Source organism: Gossypium raimondii, chromosome 12 (genome assembly GCF_025698545.1).
Source record: "Gossypium raimondii isolate GPD5lz chromosome 12, ASM2569854v1, whole genome shotgun sequence".
NCBI lineage: Eukaryota > Viridiplantae > Streptophyta > Magnoliopsida > Malvales > Malvaceae > Gossypium > Gossypium raimondii.
The window spans coordinates 46,706,369-46,728,257 of NC_068576.1; the positions used below are offsets into that span (position 1 = coordinate 46,706,369).

The 21,889-nt window shown below is 33.1% G+C and overlaps 1 protein-coding gene across 1 annotated transcript; it reads right to left on the reverse strand.

The window, feature by feature from the left end:
- Window positions 1-8,913: 8,913 nt before the first annotated feature.
- On the reverse strand, window positions 8,914-13,690 carry LOC105764538 (alpha-xylosidase 1). The gene is made up of 3 exons (XM_012583160.2): window positions 13,421-13,690; window positions 12,639-13,321; window positions 8,914-10,972 (listed from the first exon to the last, which is right to left on the reverse strand). Exons 1-3 carry the CDS (start codon window positions 13,645-13,647, stop codon window positions 9,093-9,095), a joined length of 2,790 nt encoding a protein of 929 aa, XP_012438614.1. The 5' UTR covers window positions 13,648-13,690; the 3' UTR covers window positions 8,914-9,092.
- Window positions 13,691-21,889: the final 8,199 nt, after the last annotated feature.

The following is a 21,889-nucleotide window of genomic DNA, read 5'->3' on the forward strand; positions in this document are numbered from 1 at the left end:
AATAAGGGAAAAATTGTAAATTTTACCGTTAAAAAACAGCCATTGAAGAGGGTTTAAGCTGATTTTTCATACTTTAGCTTCATGTAAGTTTAATTCTTGCTTTCTCCTTAAAATTTCTATATTTTGGGGCTTTTACAATTAGGTCCAACTTACTATTTCATTAGTTTTTGGATTTTGTTGAAAGTTTTGGAAGTTACAATAGATGAATTCATATTATTTTAGTTATTAGAAAATGAAATTGAGATCTTGGTGGATATTTAAAGGTATTTTATTAAGGAATTTTGGATGAAATCATGAATTAGGGATTAAATTGTGAAAATGCAAAATTTATGGAAAATTCTGATTTTTGTGAAAAATATGTGCTATTATAGTTACATATAAAATCCGGCTAGGTTTGGAATAAGGTTTAACTTGCATGAATTTCATTTTCCGAGCCTAGATATGAAATCGTAAATAAGTAATGTGTGAATTGAGATGAATAGAATATGAATTGTAATTAAATTGAGTTAAATTTACTCGTATAGATCCGGATAGATAAAAAACGGAGTTAGATCATGATAAATAAAAAGTATCGGATTAGTAGATTTCAACTCACGAACAATTGTCGAGGTAAGTTCGTGTAACTAAATTGTGTATATTTATATGTTTAAATTGAATGTTGAATATGTAAATTGTATAAATGTCATGTATGTGTATATAATTTACCTCGTATCCGACAATTCTTGATAAATGAATAAGTTTCGATAAAATGAATGAAACTCGATTGGATACAGAGTTCTGTTTCCCGAAATGGTAATGTTCATGCATATGTTGCGAACATACCGTAGCTCGAAAAAGCGTCCCGTTATAAGCCCTCTCAAGCTTCCCGTTATAGTGTTCTTGCGAGCTTCCCGTCATATGCTCTTCGGAGCATCCCGAATGGTTGTGATCTGCATATGTTGTAGACACACCCACGCTCTTATGAGCGTTCTGTTTATAGGTTCTTTGTGAACCTCCCATTAAAGGCTTTTTGGAGCTTCCCGTTAAGTTCTCTTCGGAGCTACCCGTTAAAGGCTCTTTGTGAGCTTCTCGTTACATGCTCATATGAGCATTTTGTTATATGGCTTGAGAGTGTGCTTTCTGATTAAGTACTCTAATGAGTACTCAATACATGAATTGACGAATTTTTAATTTGTACACTTATGTGTACTACCCTCCTATCCATCCAGATTTCAAATGAATCAACGAGTGAGAATTTGCCATGAAAACAAGTGAAAATCAAAATGAAATCAATATCTGAAAATATATGACATACATAGAATTTGGTATTTGATGAGCTCATCTTTGTTATTAATATTTACATGAAATGAATAACTAATGTATTTGTTGAGATTGTGTGCTTAGGCTATGGCCAAGTTATTTGGAATGTATGTGAATGTTTACTTAACGTACAAATAAATGGTAAGTTTATTTCTCGTTATATGAACTTACTAAGCACTAAATGTTTATATATTTTATTTTCTCTATTTTTTTAGTACTCGGAGGCTCGTAAAGGTTGGAAGCTGGTCGGAGCTAAATCAAACTATCAACCGCTTCCTTTTGGTATAAATATTAATTTGACTTTGGTATAATGACATGTATAGACTATTTTGGTCATTGTTGGCACCTAAATCTTGGTTGTAATTAGCCATTGAGATGGCTTGAACTTGGTATATTTTGAAATGTATGTATATATAAAAATATGGCTTTAATGTGTTGGATATGTGAAATTGGTTAATTAGGTAAGATTAAATACATGAATACTTGCGATAAATTGTCATGCATAAGACTTAGTTTTGGCTTGATTTAAAAGTCTTGAATTGGTTGGTGAACATGTTTAAATGTTTATGTAGGTGAAATGTGAAATTGGGTGAGGAATAAAGCTAGGAAATAGCCTTATTTTGTCCACACGGGTAGAGACATGGACGTGTGTCTCAGTCGTGTGTGACACATGGCTTAGCACATGGGCGTGTATTTTGGCCGTGTGTCCCCTGCATCTTAAAATTTCAAAACAGAGTACTTGGAATTGATCACACGGCCTGACATATGGGCGTGTGACTTGGCCGTGTGACCCCTGCACTTAATTAAGTTGCAAGTCAGAAAGTTACACGGGTTAGGGACACGGGCATACACCCCTACCTTATATGTCACACGGCCTGAGACATGGGCATGTTACTTGGCCGTGTGAGCCACACAGCTTGACCACACGGGCGTGTGACCCCTGAACCTAGGAAAATTTTTGAAATTTTGTGAAAAATTCTCTAAGTTCTCGGTTCAGTCCCGACTCGTTTCTAATGTAATATTTGGGCCTCGAGGGCCCATAGAAGGGACGATATGGTTAAATTATAATTAATTTCCGGTACGATTGTGAAATAACATAAAATATCTAAATATGATTTGTAAACTCCGATAATGCTCCTAAACCTTGTTTCGGCGACAGATACGGGTTAGGGGTGTTACAGGCGATCACACGGCTATATGTCACACACGGACGTGTGCCCCAAGCGTGTTAGAGGCAGGGTTCACATGGGCTAGCACATGGTCATGTGACCCAAGTCAGTGAGTTACATGATTGGACATACGGGTAAGCATACGAGCATTTGGAGTAGCCACACGGGCATGTGGGATAACCACATGGCCCTTTTTGGAGCTACACGGTTTGGGATTTGTCACACTGCCTGGACACGCGGTCGTGTGACCCTTGTTTTGAAAATTTTCAATTTTTCCCTAAATGTTCTGATTTTTTTTGAATTGGTCCATGATTGTTTCTAAACTATTTTTAAGGCCTCGTAGACTCGATTTAAGGTCCATAACTATATGTTTTACTCCAATTTGATGATTTATGAATTTGTTAATTAAATTTGTTAAACTTGATGCTATCTATTATTGTTTGTTCTGAATTGTACGATAATACTCTGTAACCCTAATCTGGCGACGAGTAGGGGTTATGAGTGTTACATGTAAATCCCTCTAGAAATATAATTTTCAAAAATTTCATGACAAGTTTCACATTATTATAATTTAGTCCTTATAAGCAAAACTAACGAAATTTACTTAATAAATTAGTCTTTAAACATATCTAAGGTTATAATCAACTATTAAACATAAAAAAAAATTAATTTTTATAATGACAACTTTAGAAATCTTTAAAAACTTTCCTGTCTTTATTATCTTGTTTTGACCAAACTTATATCTAATGTGGATTCCTTTTGTTTTCATAGAGTTAGAAAGCAACCGGTCAATTTAGAGATTGTAGTTTCCTTATTATGATCAATTTACTTCCATATATGCAATAGATTGAGCCACTGGGAAAGATGCTCAAACAACTATAGATATTGTTGAAGAAATAGATGCTGAGGATGTAGCTACCGCAAAGAATGTTGAAGAAGGAAACAATTACCGTGGATGCAAAGATGATGTTTCCTTATATGAGATGGATTTCTCTGCTACACAATCACAACCGTCAAAGCCAAACCAAGATGATTCCACATTTTCAAAGAAGAAGAAAAAAAAGATTTTTGATGGAAGTGAACAAATTTCTACATCACTTACTGATGTTGCCACATTATTGGGGGAAAATATATGGACGGTTGGCCTTGAATTAAGTAGGAGCATTGCCTCCAACATGTTAATTCAAGGGAAGTCAGAAATGGTCATTCAAGAAAGTGCTAAAAAATTATATCTAGCCTCATGTGAAGTCGAAGGATTAACTAAGGATGAGCGCAATCGTGTGTTGAGCAAAATTCCAAACCATCCAAAGCAAATTCAGACCATTCCAACCCTATTCCAGTCACCCTAACCAAACGTGGTGTAAGTAAAAATGCAAGTTTTAAATGGGTGGTGCGATAATCTATAAACAAATTGAAGATTTGTTGACTTTTCTTCTCTTGACTTTTTCATTATTTATATTTAATAAAGAATTTAATCCTCACTTATTAGTTGATTTTTATATTTAATATGTGGATTTTACATGTATCTTATGATGATCATTATATTGAATATTAATTAATGGAAAAGAACTAGAGCTAGTCTTAACCTAGTGTTTTGTTTCTTAAATTACTTTTTAAAATAATTTTATGTAAGATATTTAAATGTTTTGTTTTTGCTTTTTGTTTAAACTACTGGTTTCATCTACCTAATTTTAAAATTTTTCATATTTTCATTCCACATTATTACCGTTAAATTTAATTAGTCCATTCAACCTTTTCGTTAAAAACAACATTTTAACTCACAGTTAAAGATTGAGAGTTAAAATGCTCTAAAAAATGAATAAAATTGCAAAAGATATAAACATTGAATTTTTTTAATCATTATGCCAAGAGGAATATCTTACTACTAATTATGCGAAGAATTCAATCAAATGAAAGAATAAAATACTAACAATTATATTATATTTATTATTTTTAAGGTAAGTTATGCAAATAATCACCCAATTATAAAAAAATTTATTTTGGCATTCAAAATAAAAGTTTACAATTTAAGCACCTACGTTACATAGTTTAATAATTTTGGTGACTCCATTAAAATCACAAACAAGAATTTGACGTGACAATTAAGTAAATGAATATAATAACAAATTTAGCCATCAACTCTTACATATTATAACGATTTAGTCATAAATTAAAAAAATTAACCCTCAAAATTATAAATATTCTCAATTTTATCCCAATTCTAAGAAATTAAACTTATATATAAAAATACATAAATATTTTTTTAAAATATATTAATATTAAATAAAATACAAATCCCTCACCCCCTCGGCTTTTGGAGCAGAGGGATAAAAATTATGCAAAAGCAAATGCGGAGGTTTCATTGAAAGGTATGCGTAGTTAAACCTGTCTCATATTTTTTATGCTCTATGTCATGTTCAGACGAGATTGTGTGAAGCCTTTGTTAGCTGGTTGCTTGTAAATGCATCAATGCTCGTTTACCTTCAACTTGTTTACATTCTTCAAATATATGAGATATTATGTGATGTCATTGTCTTTCCTTCTTTACTTTTTTTTCCGCCATATTCTCCTTGTATCTTGACTTCCTGCTACGATCTTTATGTTCATCTCTAGATGATTTTTCTTTAAACTAGTGTTTCAAAAAATTCAGAAATTGCAAGCAAACTAGGTTATAGAGATGTATCAGATCTTACTCCAATAGAGATTGCAATCGAGATCTTTTCTTACTCTTTGTCCTATATTTTCTCCTCTAATCCAATTATGTTTGGCTAAATGGTATCATTGTCCTGTTAAGCATTGTAGCAAATTGAAGTGTATCTATAGGAGGAAGGTGGCATGGCTATTGTTGGATTATAGTTTTGAAAAAGCTATAAATATGGTGATTGAATTTCATTTTATTTGTAGCATAGCATGTAAAAATGACTAGTTTTTTTTTTGGGGGGCGGGGGAGGTGATGGATTTTATTTTATTTAACATTAATAAATTTATATTTATTTAATTTTAATATAAAATTTAAATTTATATAATATTTCTAAATTGAGAATTAGGACCAAATTGAGAATATTTATAAATTTTAAGAGTTCACTTTTTAAAATATGACTAAATTGATATAATATGTAAAAGTTGAGAGTTAAATTTGTTATTATATCATTTTTAACGCCATGCTGATTCCCATTTGTGATTTTAATGGAAGTGAACAAAATAACCGAGCTATGTAATGTAGGTTATTAAATTGTAATTTTTTAGTTTGGATGCCTAAAATGAAATTTTTTAATTAGGCGACTATTTAATAGTTTACCATTAATTTTAACATTTATGAATATAAAATCTACACCAAAATTTCAAAATGTAAATAAATTTTATAAATTTATATTACATAAACTATAAATAAAAATCGTCATAAATATAAATTTATATTCTTTAATAAAAATTTAAATTAATTTTTGATACTTAATCGATAAAATTTAAATAATTATGACTAGATTGTTAAAATTTTTATAAAATTTAATATATCTATATTTATTATTATAAATCTTTTGATTTAGTTGATATTATGAATTTATCATATATAAATTTAGTTCAGAAAAAATTATTTATCATATTTCTTAAATGACAGTTAATATTAGTCTCACCATAACGATACTTTTGTATTTCATGTTTTTATACCATCTTTAAATATAACAACTAAAACTTATATATATATTTAAGGATTAAACTGGTGTTAATAATAAAATTTAAACACATCATTTACTAATCTATTGATGATAATTATTAAATAAAAATAAAATAAAATAAATTTTTTATATGAGATGTTTTTCACCCACATCTCGGTGTGACATAATCTAATATAAATAATGTTAATGAATAAGTTGATGTTATAAGTCAATTCAATAATTAAAATTTTCTATTGAGGATACATTAATAAGGCATTAGAATGTATTTATTACATATTACATTCTGCTATTATTGTTAAATTGGAAACATAAAATTTGATTATTGGATGCAAATCTATCTTTCAAATGCGTTTTATTGTAATTTATATTTTTTATATGGATGGAATTTGTAATAAATAGTCCCTATGATATAAAATTCAAGAAAATGGGGATCCGAAACAGCGCCTTCCATGGTATTTGCAGATGTTGACAAATAGGTAATCATCGACCAAACACCAACCCCTACAGATGATCGACGCTTGTTGCCTTTTTCTTCACACGTGTCCTACCCATGTTAGACTTGTATAAGACCGAAAACATAGTTGTTCTCTTTGGCGGGAATGGATAGGCGGTGGGCTCCCTTGGCGGGAAAACGAAGCTACCTCCTCTCTCCTCATCTCCACTTGCGTGCCCGACTTGTCCTCTACCTCACTCCGCCCGCCCTTTTACCTTTTACTTTTAGTCAACATAGATGTCTGTATGTATGTGATGATCAGCATCATAAACATGGTCACGTGACTTGCGATGACAATTAGCAATGGACAGTACGCGCGTTGCAGTTGGGGACAAGATCCCAGTGCTGTTTGCGTTATTTTATAAGTGAGGGTGTGGGTAGGCATTCACTGCTGCAGATTTCGATGCCAACATGATCACGTGCCAGACCTCCCCCCTCTTTTATTAATTAAGTGCATAAACTAGATAGTTAACGTTCGTGCAGGAGTTGATACCCTTTATAAGCAAAAATAATACTCACAAGATCTTGACTCAACCATAGGAGAAAACAAGTTCTGAAACTTTGGAATTTTTTTCTCAACTGCTAACAGTTTATTAAATCAATCTACTTTTATGCTCATCTTTTTAAAGAACATTTTCATTTCTTTCTTCATTTTTTTATGTTTAATACTTAAATTACTAAAAATGAACACACATATATATATATATATGTTTTAACTAATTTTATTTTATATAAAATGTAAATAATTGTTCTTAAAAATATTTAAAATATTATATTTATATAATGTTGCAAGTGTTGAATCATATGTTTGCTTTGACAAAGTCATATTATAGTAAATTTTAATATGTTGTTTTTAATTAATATTACTAATAAATTAATTATATATTTTTAGTTTTTATATACATTTATATTCATAATATTTTATCATATTTACCTAAAAAGATAGTGAAAATTAAGAAAAAAATCTATTTAAAACAAAATTCAAATAAATAGCAAATGGGATAAGTTGATGACACTTTCGACAGAGAAAAATTGAGATTGAATTTTTGCTATTTTAAAATTTATTGAATTATAATTTATCTTTTATGTATAAAAATTAGAGCTTGACCATGAGTTGGGTCGAGATAAAAATTTAGGTCTATTTTTTATGTTTGATTTTAAAAACGAGTCTAAAATTTTGCCCAAACTTGACCCAGATAAAAATACTAAAACCCAAACCTGGCTTGTCCATTTTAATTTTTTTATATTATTATTTTTATATAAAAATAAATTTAAAAAATATATAATACATCAAATACACTAAAAACATTAAAATAAATGTTTCCAACAAATTGAAAATAAATTAAAAAAATTATACATAAAATAACACTCAAATATTAGCAAACAAATACCTCTAAAATAGTAGCAGAATTAATAATAAAACAAGAGTTATACAATATCTAGATAATAACAATAAAATAGTAACAAAACAATGTGAAAACAGTAGCAAAACAACATTTTTTTTCAAAATCGAGCCGGGCAAAAGAACTTACCTGATGTTCAACCCATTTTTTAAACAGATCTTATTTTTTGATTAAGTCCAGTTTTCAAGTCTATATTTTTACCCAAATCCTACCACTTTTTGGACAAGTCTTTGGGCCGAACCGGGTAACACGACTCATGGTCAAGTCTAATATAAACTTTTAATAATTAATAATAAAATATTAAAAAAAATGTATGGTAAACAAATTAACTATAACTTTTGAAAAAAAAGTAATTACTATCATATATTAAAATAAAAATATAAAATTTAATCGTTCAACATATTGCAATGTACACAAACATAAATTATAAGAAGTTGATGAGACGGAGAACTTAGAAGCTGTGAATATGATTAGTAAAGAAACAGAGGAAATAGGTGGTTGGGATTGGGAGGTGCTCATTCAGCACACAAATACAAAAGACAGAAAAAGAGCAGCAGCCGTTATAATGGCTTCCACTGCGAAACAAACAAATCTGGGTCTTCATGTTCTTCACTCTCCTGATGCTGCCCAATTGGGTAATCTTAGTAGATAGATTGCTTTCTACCCAATTACAAAAAAGTTACGAGTCCACATTCTTTTGAAAATATTAAGAATAGTAATTCTTTTCTCAAACGAAATTGAGATTATTCTAATTAAAATTTTAACCTAATATTTTGTAAAGGCGCATTATATTTGCTCATTACTCATGATAACGGGATTTATTTGTGTTCATCGGATTGGGCTGTTTAGCCAATAGACCCAAGATCGGTCCAAAATTAAAACAAGGGAAAGTTGGATTTCAATTTCCTTAACTACAAACAACTGAAATTATAAACATCAAATTTGCATTACTGCAGCAGTTTAAAGCTCATCGTGAACCCCCAATTAAGAGAAAGAGGAAATCATCAACAATGAAAATGGAAAAAAAAAAAAGAGTACAAAAACACCATAATCATCAACCTTGTACCCCCATTTTCATGGACATGTCAAACTTCTGCCCAACATATAAGTTCAAGCCTGAAAGTGACACTATTAAAGACTTCTTCTTGCCAACCCCATCTTCAACATCCTGCAAATGCATCTGTTCCACTGAGGTCAATTCTATGTTGGAAGCACCATTGGCTACCGGACTTCCATTAATCTCAAGGCCAGATGTGTCTACACTTCCACTCAATCCCAACACTGTTATTTTCTCAATTTTCCAACCTTTGTCTAAAGCAAACTTACCCTCCTGAACTTCTGACCAGATCTTCACCAATCCCTGCTTCAATGTGGCGTATAAGTCGACATGTGTTGAATACCCGTTTCCGAGTTTCATTTCTGGAAGCTCGTCATTGTCGAGATAAAGATTGCCTTTGGCTTGTGCTTCGCTAGCCCCGGCAGGGAAGGTTACTATAAGAGTAAATGGTGTCATTCTAGCTTCCTTGGAGATCATTCCTCCTTGCTGCATTGGTAGTATGGTGTTCTGATACAAATGTACATTGACCACATGCAAAGGTGCATCGAGCGTGAAGTACTGTCCCTTCGACACTATGGTTTGTGTCATATCAAAGAGACTGTACCAAGAACCCGGTGGGAAGAGTGCTTTGACTGATGTTTTCCCCTTCTCAAGCACTGGAGATACCATGAGACTGCTTCCGAGCAAGAATTGGGTGCTCAGCCCATAGCACTCCTTGTAAGCAGGAAATGAGAAGAAAAGTGGCCTGGCTATTGGTGCTCCACTTGTATGAGCCAAATAGTTGAGTGTGTAGAGGTAAGGAAGAAGTTTATACCTCATGCCTAGTGCATTTTGAGCAGATTTGGTGACAGTCTTCCATTGATAAAGCTCCTGCCTTGGAGAATAGTAATTTGCATGATCCCTGGAGAAAGGGTAAAAAGCACCGACTTCGATCCAACGGTTACACAACTCTTCAGTTGGGGCAGGATAGAACCCACATATATCTGCGCCAACCATTGGAACCCCAAACATACCAAAGTTCAACACTGTAGTTATAGAATACTTCAAATCTTCCCAAGTGCCCTTATTGTCACCTGTCCAATGAGCAGCATATTTTCCTGAACCAACATATGTAGATCGTGACAATATAAACGGCCGTTTTCCCTCAAGCCCTTGGAGTGCCTTGTGTGTTGCTATGGCTTGTGAAAAGCCGTAAAGACTGTGAGCATCATACTCTAGAACACCGTTGTAGTGAACTGCGCTAGTGGCAATAGTTTTGAACCCAATAGGTACCTGCAAGCCAGAAGCATTGATCTTGTATGGTGGATCGTCCCATCTTGTCTTTGTTATGTTCTTGCAGTCCAAGCAACAAATCCAACCAGGGCCAGTCCCACTTGGGCACTGCTTGCCTTTCGGTATCGTGCACTTCCCAGAACAGAAGTTCGAAGCTTCATTCATGTCGATCCAGAGCCCATCAACAGGGACAAGTTCATGGAAACGTCTGACTTCATCACCCCACCATGCAACAGTATTAGGGTTGAGGAAGTCGGGGAAATTAACAGCCCCGGGCCACACTTGGGCCAAGTAAGGCTCACCGTCATACTTGATAAATACATCGTTGGCGATGCCTCTTTGGTATACACCATAACTGGAATTAACACCAATTCCAGGATCAATGATGACAATGTATTTCATGCCTCTGCTATGTATTTTGTCCAGGAATGCAAGAAGCTTCGGACGAGGGTAGTTTACGGGGTTGAGGGTGAAGTCCTTATGGCCATCCATATGATCATCATCATTCCAGATCACATCAAGTGGGATTTGGGCCTTCCTGTAATTCTCAACTACATCTTCAACTACAGAGAGGTTATGGTAACCCCACCGGCATTGGTGAAACCCTGTAAATCAAATTTATAGAAACAAAGAGAAAAATGAATATATTTTATTCATCTCAACGTCATGGTAAGATGCTAAGATAATCTTCAAGAATCGTCCTATTAGGAGTATCTCTAAACCAGAGAGAGGAAGCTTAACGTAACACGAAAACAAAATCTAATGACCAATAGTATATATGTTGTTCACTTCTCCTTTAACTTGGTTCCATTTTAACAAGACTGAGGAAACAAGTCCGTATCAAGTATTGGGGTGAAACAGTGCAGCAAGAGTTCACGATGGCATCGAAATGACATGACATAAATGCAAGGATTCCTCCATAACTCAAAGTAAATATATTACTATTCTACCTATAATCCATGACAAGCAGTGACAACTCCACATGCTATTGTCATAATACAAACACATCAGTCAAGATCATGGGGATATATAATATATCACATGTATGATCTGTTTTCCCAGGCATTGTAAAAAACATAAGCCTCATATGTGAGTCGTACCTGTTCATCATTATACGTTAAAGGGTACCTTTGTCGAGGGAAAAGTACTAGTTTTTAACTTTGATTATGCATCTACCGACACAAAAGGTGCTATAACATGAAGGTAGCACACAAAAGTTCACTTTAGATACCCCATAGGCTAAAGGACTATAAACTGACAATGTGTGGACACCAGACAACAATGCTTGAGGGTGCACCTAAGGTTAGCATCAAGTCAGGGCATATTAATGCCAAAGCGTTATGATAAGATGTCATAGTGCCCATTTGATTTCTAACTCACGTAGTCAAGATGAAATATATAGAGAGAGCGAGAGGAGAAAACTGGTAAAATATGATAAAAAAACACAGTGCCTCATGGGGGCTTTTACTAAATTATTTATCTAACAGTTAAAAGACCTAAAATGCCTAAAGTCATATCATCATTGATTAAAGAAAAAAGATCTCTTAGATCTAGAAAGTTGGTTCTGGAGAATTATTAGACCAAGACACATATTGATGGGGACTTTAAACAAAGACAATAAAGTAAAACTAGATATGGGACCAATCCACCTAACCATATTAAAATGGGAACAAACTATCTTTCATCTTAATGCATTGCCACGCCCAAGCAGGGGTAGCTAGGTATTTTAAAAATTTTAAAATAATAAAAATAATATTATATTTTGACTGTCTAAAAATAATAAAAATTTAATTTAACCTTTTAAAATTTATAAAGATATAAATTACTAAAAATTACAATTTAATTTCAAAACCTTTAACAATATTTTCTACCTTCGCCCAACCTGATTAATGGGTCATATATAAGGAGTCTACATTAGCCAACAGATGAATCAAGTGGCCCAAGTTTCCCTACATCTCTTAATCGTCCCTCCTCATTACGTTTAAAATCTGTCGTGTTGTCTTACACCCACATATTGCCGTATTATGATTCAAAATTATGGATTTATTTAATGCAACATTTATCATCAAAATCTAACCTTTCCCATATAAAAGAGGGAATATTAGTCATATCATAAAAGATTGTTTTTGAGTCAATGCCATTAGATTTAGCTTGAGACCTTTTTGTGTTAAACCCAACATAATATCCACAGTGAAGAACATAAACAAATACTTGAACAAAATATGAAAACGTTAAACGTAATGCAATGCAAGTGAGAAAACGAAAGCATACCTAGAGACCAGTAAGGCATGGGAGCGGGCCTGCCGATAAAAGAGGTGTACTGATCAACAACGCCAAGGGGAGTGGGCCCGGAAAAGAAGTAAAAGTCAAAAACACCACCAATTATCTTATACGTCAATGAATTCCCTCTGTAAAACACATCCATGCCATTGCTGTTCAACAAGAGAACAGCATGTGCAAATGGCTGACCACCCACATTCCTCAAGTCCATGTAAACAGGGTGGGATCCGTACAAATCAGTGTTGAGGTTAATAGCTGACACATCGGTTGTGTACAATGTGTAAGGGTCATTGGGATACAGCTTGATGCCATGCGGTTGAGTGTTCTCTCCAAGTCCATACAGTGAAGCATCTTTAGGCAACTGTGTGGATATCTCCAAGTACTGATCCTTAAACACTATTTCTCCGAATGAGTCCGACCCTCCAGAGCTGGAATTGAAAAGGGTCTGCCCATTTGATTTCCTTTTCACCGCAAAGCTAAAAGGGTCGGCTATGAAGCTGAATATGAGCTCAGACCCTGCAAGCTCCGACACTGTTAAAGGGTTCTTTCTTGATCTCCCAATCGTTTGCTTCAATGCGGGTGGTTGTTCCCTTGGTAAAAGATTGTACGGAACTTCCCATCTCTGCTTCTCAGCATCTGTTATGTGTACCCTCAAACGATCTCCCGTCTCATGCCTTTAGAAGAAGGGAAAAAAAAGGAAGAAATTTTTTATTAAGAGGAATGTAAATGCAAAAGAGGCAAAGATTAAGAGTAAAACTAGACTGGTAACTTACTTGACATAGAGTTGCAAGAGAGGAATATCAGGACCATATATGTTGTTCTTTTGCTTGACCTGAAGGTGACCCAGAAAGCCACCATCAGGGGTCTCTTCAGCTGAGATCAAACGGTACCCTTTTCCAATCTTAGTGGGGGCAGATGAAAACCCTCCATAGAAACATGATAATAAAACCAGAAGAACGTAGAGGGAACTCGAAGAAAGTAGGTAAGTTGGAGAGAACATTACTCAAACAAAGCAGAGAGCAAAGAGAAGAGTGAGGAGCAAAGAGTGTTAAAAAGGACTATATAGGAATAGGAGTCACTGAATGAAAGAAGTGGCAGTCGTTTGATGCATGAATAGGGTGGTCTTAGACACGTGATGATGATGGTCTGTGGACCAGATGCCTCTCCCTGTTTTGATCATAAAATCTCTTTTCAACAAAGAGTGGTCCCATTTCTATCAACGACTTTGGTTGATAATTTCGTAGATTCATCAAATGAAGACATAGAGATATCTTTGTTATATTCTGCTTTACTGGTCTCAGTAACACCCCCAAGCAAAATCATGATATGTTACAATTAGTAGAGAAATGGTGATAGAGTTGGACTAGCTAGAATCCAATGCAATCCATGGTCATAGATGGGCTTTCAAGTTTGTTCAGTTCCTGAGAGATCAAATATATTTTATAAAAAGAAGGGGAAAGGAAACACCTTTTCTTCTACGCTCATAAATCAGGTATTCATAGATAGGAATCGTGCTGTTGAAACCTATTTACTAATATTAAATGAGGATGAAGAAACATCTTCATCTAATTTACAATTAAAACAACCACAAGTTAGGAGGGTTAAAAACCCCTGCTTTCTTGCTTGTATATTAGTTATCCATATCTAATATGCTAAACTTAAATTTTATTTTAATAAAGATTATGAAGTCGGTGGCAGTGTTTTCTTAAGCATAAGGGTCAAACAATTCAAGCATTTATATATTAAAATGTCCATTGAAAAATAGGCATCATTTCAGTCCTAGGAAGAAGTTATCCTCAAGAAAAATATTGGGAAGATTAAATTATAAGGTGGTTGATGACAAACGAGTAGGATGCAAGAAGAAAAATTGGAATTGTAGTAACCGATAAGGGCTCGTGACCCTTAAATCATGTCATTACGTACCCCAAGTATGTCCACATTATCACTGTAATCTGATTCTATTTTGTCTTTTTAAGGGCATGGGCATGGGTTTATGAAGGATGAATGGACGCTTTTTCTCTTTCTAATTATTTAGTATGTCTTTCAAATATTAGACATTTTGCATCTATACTTAACCATATAATCCTACATCTATAAAATGATTTTAAAACCTGTGCTGTAGAGACCGTTAGAATAAAGATAACAAGCATTTTAATTTTATGATAATCGAGAATTGGGAACAACATGGTGAATCTTGTAAGAAGATTAAGAGATTGTAGGGGGAAAAGCACTGGAAAATGAAGGTAAATCCAGTATCTTGGGATCCCACTCTTGTTTGCCTCGTAAATTAGATATACGGCACTGTCATTACATGGAGAAATTAATATATGATTAAAATATTTGTAATATAACCCCCAACTTTAATTTTAACTTCACTCCCCCTTTCCAATTGGATTATGATACTGTCATTGCATCATCTCCTTAAGTTTGTTCTCTGGCGTTTTCGACTCACACCTCGGAACTCTAAGCACTGAAAAGAAGCAAAGGATATGGGAGGCGATTGAAGCGGCGTATCTTGGAAGGCCTAGATTTCAGTGAAAATGAAGCCCAACATTACGTCACTTGTGGCCTAAACTGGGCTACCGCCCCAGCACTGCCCCATTAATCTAACTATTTATATTTCCCTTTCATTTTTCTTCGAGTTACAAGTAAATTAATTTATTGTATTTTCATTTTTTTGTTTTTTAAGTTCTATTTTCCGGCTCTTCTTTTTTGTTGAGGTTACGAAATTATTATTTTTATTTTATTTCCATTTATTTTTTAAGTTACATTTTCTGATTTTAATAAAGGTTACAAATACAAACATGCTTGATATTCGTCAAATCCACCAACAATAAATTCTTATGTCTAAATAGTAAATAAATAACAATATAAGGAATAAGGTCGATCCTATTAAGATTAAGGGGAATTTAAATATGATAAAAGTACAAATAATAGAGACAATTTAAATTGAAATAATAATAAAAATAAACACAAACCAAATTAAATTGAATAAATTGATATGATGAAATTCTAGTTTTACGCTCGTTTTTTTGCCCCGATTTGAAATCGATCCTTGATAACAAGTTCTCTTTCAAACAATAAGTCAAGTATAGTGATCGAGGACACCTCAGACCACTAACCCTTCCGTGTGTAAATTAATTCCATGAACGCCCAACAACTAACCCTTACCAAACAAACAATCACAAAATACACGTCCATGATTTAACTCTTCGGTAGCCTTATGAACTGCAAGGACCCAACTCAAACCTCAACCGCGCAAATCGTTTAAATCCAATTGTTCTTTCTATTGACGGATCCAACTAACCACTTAATTGGACATGCCAATACATTTCTCGATAGATTAAGTACAACAAACGATCATATCAATTTTTCCAACTGTAAATCTAACAAACACCGAATCAACGAGCTTTTCAATACAACATTTTAGGGCGACGGTGTCTACCTCCTAAACTGGAGAAACAACAAATACCAAAATGAAAGTTTTTAAGTACAATTTCAAATATTACAACTCTCTCGAATATTCTAGATGAAATTACTTCATAAAATCAAACAATAAAATAATTGAAGAAAATAAAACATTATTGAAATAAAAACAAAATAGAACAATGGTTTTTGATTTTAAGCTAATATGCCTCCTCCCGTCTTTTAATCTTTCTTAAGTAAACCTTAGTAAAAACTAATTCTATACCTAAAAGAAAGGTTGTTGGGCGTCTCCTCTTCTAACTCTCCCTAATTTTCTATATATAAAATATAAATAAATAAAACCAAATTTGAAGTAAAGGGTCGGCTGTACGCCCTCTCTACTTTTCACGGGTTTTTTACTAAAATAATTATAATCACTGAATTTTGTCCGGTTCAGATTTTGTATTTTAATTTTTTTAAATTACAGGTTTGGGTAATTTGAGCTAGAAGTTTTTTTAGATTAATGGGTCTAAGGTTTGGGCTTGTCTTATATGGGCCCAATGATTGAGCCTGTTGTGATTGGATAATTGGAATTTTACTAATTTAATTTTGGACTTGTTAGGGTTTTAGTCCATTAGTGTTTTTTTTGTCTTTTATGTTATATTAATTTAAAAATAATAATAATATAATAAAAAAGAAAATTAGAAAAAATACAAAAATTTACTAATTACATCTTGGCCCTAACTTTTTATTATTTACATTTTGACCCCTAACTTTTTATTATTTACATTTTGACCTTTAACTTTTTACTATTTACATTTTGGCCTCTAACTTTTCCTAAAATTATATTTTGACCTTAGACATTTTGCATCCTCTACAATATGGTCCTTCTGACACATAACGTCAAAAAATCCCCAGCCGCCAGACGCATTTCGCACACCTACCCCCACTATTTCTAACGGCCAGCCTAGGCTCATGATGGCCCTCCTCAACGGCTACCTGAAAACAGGAAAAATCAACAGGATAAAAGGGACTTGTTCCCCTTTCAAAGGATCAGAGCCAAGCAGAAGAAAAAAATAAACAGCCAAAAAAATAAGAAAAACTACAAAGAAAAGCTTCAAAAAAAACTAGGCTTTACCCTCGAATCTTCCAGCCGTTTCTCTCCACCGACACCGTGACTACCACTGCTCCACTGCCTCGCCGTTTCCCTTAATACCATCATCGAAACTCTCATAAAAAACCACAACAACCAAAAATAAAAATAAAAAGTGCAATCCACCTTCTAGAAAGAGACGCCGACGAAAATGAAGGTCCGGCCATGGCTGAGTGACGCGCGATGAACGGCGGTGACGGCGATGCTATGCAACCTCTTCTGGCCCCCTAAAAAGAATAAATAAAAAACAACAAAACAGAAAAGAAGAAAGAAGAGAAGAAAAGAAAAGAAAAAAAAAGAATACGAAAAGAGAAAGGGAGGAGACGAAGAATACTGGCGGCTTTCGCACCACCGGGCAAGGGAGGCGTCAGCGGCAGGAAATGGGTTAGGGCTAGAGAGAAAAAGAAAGAAAAAGAAGAAAGAAAAAAGAAAAAAATAAAAATAAAAAGGAACAGTCGGGCCGACCCGACCCGTTCCATCGAACCCAAGACCAAAGAACCTAGCGGATCACAATCGACAGCCCAATACCAATAGGCCGAGCAAACCCAACAGCTCCAAAGAAGAAGCAACAGTTGGTCCAAGAATGCCCGAATCCCTGCAGCAGCCTCAGCAACAGGCCAATCTTGCGGCCCGATTTCAGAGGACGGTCAGTCCAGGAGAAGAGGGCCCAATCTGTACAGCCCAAAATAAAAAGAGAAAAAGAAAGAAAAAAGAAAAGTCCCAAATTGTGTAGCCCATTGGATCAAGCCCATAACTTTGGGCTTTTGGTAAACTCTTGATCTTTTATTTATTTATTTAGTTCATGTATTTAAATATTGTCTCATTTTAATTAAATTAGCATTTTTAAATAGCCTTTTAGATATATTTCATTTATAATTTTTAATTTAAATAATTTTAATACCTAAGGCAATGAACCAATTTAGCATTAAATCATTGATTTCACTGCTATGTTGGGTGGATATCATTGATTTTTGTCAAATACGGAATGCCCTTCTAAAATAAAAAAATTCAAAAATTCTCCTTAAAAATAAATTTTTTTTTACTCGTAAATCCTCAAAATTTCATTTTAAAATATATATAATACAATAATATGTAATTTATTAAATTCTCATTTTTCAATCGGATCATGATTAAATATTAAATCAAACTTTTATTTTTAAAATTTAAGACAACATGTGCTTAACGTGATACCAATTTTGGGCGTCACGAGGGTGTTGATACCTCCTCGTGCGTAACCGCTCCCGAACTCTAATTTTCTCTGGATTTTGATGCATACCTAAAATCGACTTTTTTAAAAAGAAAATTCTAAAAATAATTATTTTTTTTAAAGAGAATTTAGTAGGTGTCCGTCCGATCGCATCCAGAAAAAAGTTCAATGGCGACTCCTATTTTTTAAACAGAATTTAGATTTTTTCCAAAGTTTTCAATAACCGTCAATATAATTTTTCCTTTCATAACGACCTTGACTAGCGCTCGTGAAAATTTTAGGTCGCTACAGATGGCGGCTCCACTGGGGACTTCTTCTTTCGAGAGTTGAGTCTGATGTTAAACGCGTGTTGTCAAAATTTTTAAAATTCCTTGTTCAAATTAACATTTAATCATGATCCTTGAATTTTGTTTTTGAAAAGTCATGCATCTGCATCATATTGTAAATATTTTTCTAATTTGTTTTACCCTTTTTGCTTTTTAGCTCTAAATCTTCTTATTTTAGTTTTTTAATAAAAAGTAAAAAAACAAAGAAGGTTTGTGAGTTTCTCCCCACACAACGTGCACTTGCATTCTTGCATAACATGAGCTCTCTACCCGAGCTCCGTTTGTTTAAGTAGAAGCAAAACAATACGCCTTCGTGAGTTAACTCATCCCTCCGCACAGGTTAGTGAAATACTTTCGGGTTACATAGGACTTATGCTTTCGTGAGTTAACTTGTCCCTCCACACAGGCATAAGTAAATGTAATCCCTCGAATTGAGCTCACGAGCTTGTGATGGGCGATGGTCAAGTGTAACAGCCCGATTTCGACCCAAATCGGACATAGTGATTTTGAGACCACAAATTTGAGTCAAAAAATATTTTAATATTATTTTGTGGGTTTATTATGTATGAATTTGATTGTGTGAAATTTTCGTGTTTAAATTTTATCATTTGAATGACCGATTAAATAAAATGACTTAATCGCGTAAAATAAAAATTTAAGAGTCAGATCTAAAAGCACCCAATTGTTGTTGTCTTTTAAAAATGGGGTTTAGATGTTAGTGGGTGGCAATGGTCAACATTGCCCTTATATTATATGTTTTGTTTATTTAATATTAAAGGTTACATTAGTAATATAATAAATAATATATGTTAAGTAAAACATAAAAAAACGGCCATTTCATCATCTTTCTTAGTCGAAATCAACAAAGAAGAAAGCCATTAAATGTTTTTTTAGGGTTCGGAACTATACTAGCTTGATTAAGGTATGAATTTGCTTCGGTTTTTGATAATTTTTACGTTTTTGAGATCGTTGCTTCAAATACTATCCGACCCATGTTTGAATTTTTGATTTTGATGAATATTTTGAGTTGTGGCATTAATGAAAATTTGTGTTATGTGATGTTTGATGATGAATAATGAAATATATGTTTTAGATTAATATGTTTTGTATTGGAATTTTTGATGAAATTTAGTAAATAGGGTTAAATTACAAAAATAAGATTTTAAGGGGTTAAAATGTGAAATAAATGAAATGTGTGGACTTGTATAAAGACAAGGGACAATCATCCCTAGCATAGTGTGTGTAAATTTTGTGTATTTTGTGTTTTATGCAATAGGGACTAAATTGTAAAAAGTGTAAAATGTCAGGGGCAAAATGGTAATTTGCCCATTTAGGCGTTTTTGGACATAATTGAATAGAATAATATTTAAACTAGTTTATTTTGAATATATCTAGATCAAGAAGAAAAGAAATCGGAACTGGATAGAGGAAAAACCAAAATCATCGATTAATCGCCCTGTTCCGATTTTCACCATCCGAGGCAAGTCTAGTAGCAAGTAAACATCATTACATTAGTATATATATGTTCTATAAGCAAAAATATAATGGTATGAATTGTATAACAATGTTAGCCGAATGTATGTATTGAATTCGATAGGTTGAAATTAATCATATGAATTATATGTATGTTAGCCAATGTATGCTTTGAGTTCTATAATTTGAAGCTAATAGTATAAAAAATATATATAATAATCAAATGCATGTATTAAGTTCTATGATCTGAATTTAATGGTATGAACTATAGATATGTTATTCGAATGTATGTTTGCTACGAAGATTGGAATATAATTCGATTTTTGCTGAGATACGATTATTGAGAAGATTTATACGAGATATAAAGAATATCTAGATTTTCTTATAAGGAATTTTGTGAAAAACCAATTTCACATCCGTGGTATTCAGGCTCGATGCCTAGCAGGTTTAATGCCGGTGAATTATTTCAGATTTTATGTCTAGCAGGTTTAATGCCGGTGAATTATTTCAGACTTTATGTCTAGCAGGTTTAATGCCGGTGAATTATTTCAGACTTTATGTCTAACAGGCTTATTGCCGGTGAATTATTTCAGACTTATTTCAGACTTTATGTCTAGCAGGCTTAATGCCGGTGAATTATTTCAGACTTTATGTCTAGCAGGCTTCATGCCGGTGTACTAAAGTAGGCTTTAAACCTAACAGGCTTCGTGTCGGTGTGTCATTTCAAGATATGTGCTTAGAAATTTCTATGTAAATGTGATATCAAATGGGATTGTGAAGTATATTAATCAGGTATGTGTTATGTCATATCTTATTTGATGATTAGGTAAGTACATTTGGTCGATTATATATAACAAAAAGATACTTATTTGTGTATAAGTATTTGATAACTATATTCGGCATTATGCTAATGATAGGTATAAGTTTGAAAGTTTATATAATGTTAAATAGTTATGACTAAAATGTCTTGAGATTAATGAATGTTTTGATAACGTTTATATGTTGTATTTCGGCTTTAATAAAGTTACCTAAGAAATTATATCATCCAATAATATATATGTTTTGCTAAAGACTTACTAAGCTAAGTTAGCTTACTTTGTATTTTTAATTGTGTTCGTTTTATAGTTTTTTTAGAGATTGCTACGTACTCGGGGATCGTCAGCAAAACCTATCACACTATCGATAATTCCCTTCGGTATTTCACTAAGTCGATTTTGAGTATATGGCATGTATAGTTTAGTTGAAAGGTTGATTTTGGTTCAAGTACTTATTAATGTAATCAAAAGCCTTGTGAAAATGGCTTACTTTGTTTTCATCTATTTTGGTGTCTATGCATATAATTTTAATGGTCATTAAAATGGAGTTCATATTTATGCATATTAAAGTTAGTTTTAAAACTTAACTTTAGCTCGTTTTATGTGTTACATAATATGTGTGGTATGTATAGATTTGATAATTAATTGAGTTGGATGAATATAATTTTGGAAGTATAGGTTAATTTGATTCGGTTTTGGAGTTCATATTTATATTGATAAGTATGTGATTTGATGAATGCCAATATAGTATAAATATGTTATGGATAATGTGTTAAAACGACCGAATAAATACTACTTAGCTTGATAATGATATTGAAATATAGTTATTTAGAAATGGCTCATTAGGAGTTCACATGCATAAG

Excerpts from the sequence above, each read along its gene's own strand:
- LOC105764538 (XM_012583160.2), bottom strand. The coding sequence starts at position 13,647 with ATGTTCTCTCCAACTTACCTACTTTCTTCGAGTTCCCTCTACGTTCTT. Across the intron at positions 13,322-13,420 it reads CTCTTGCAACTCTATGTCAA|GCATGAGACGGGAGATCGTT; the intron begins GTAAGTTACCAG and ends CTTCTTCTAAAG. Across the intron at positions 10,973-12,638 it reads CATGCCTTACTGGTCTCTAG|GGTTTCACCAATGCCGGTGG; the intron begins GTATGCTTTCGT and ends TTTGATTTACAG.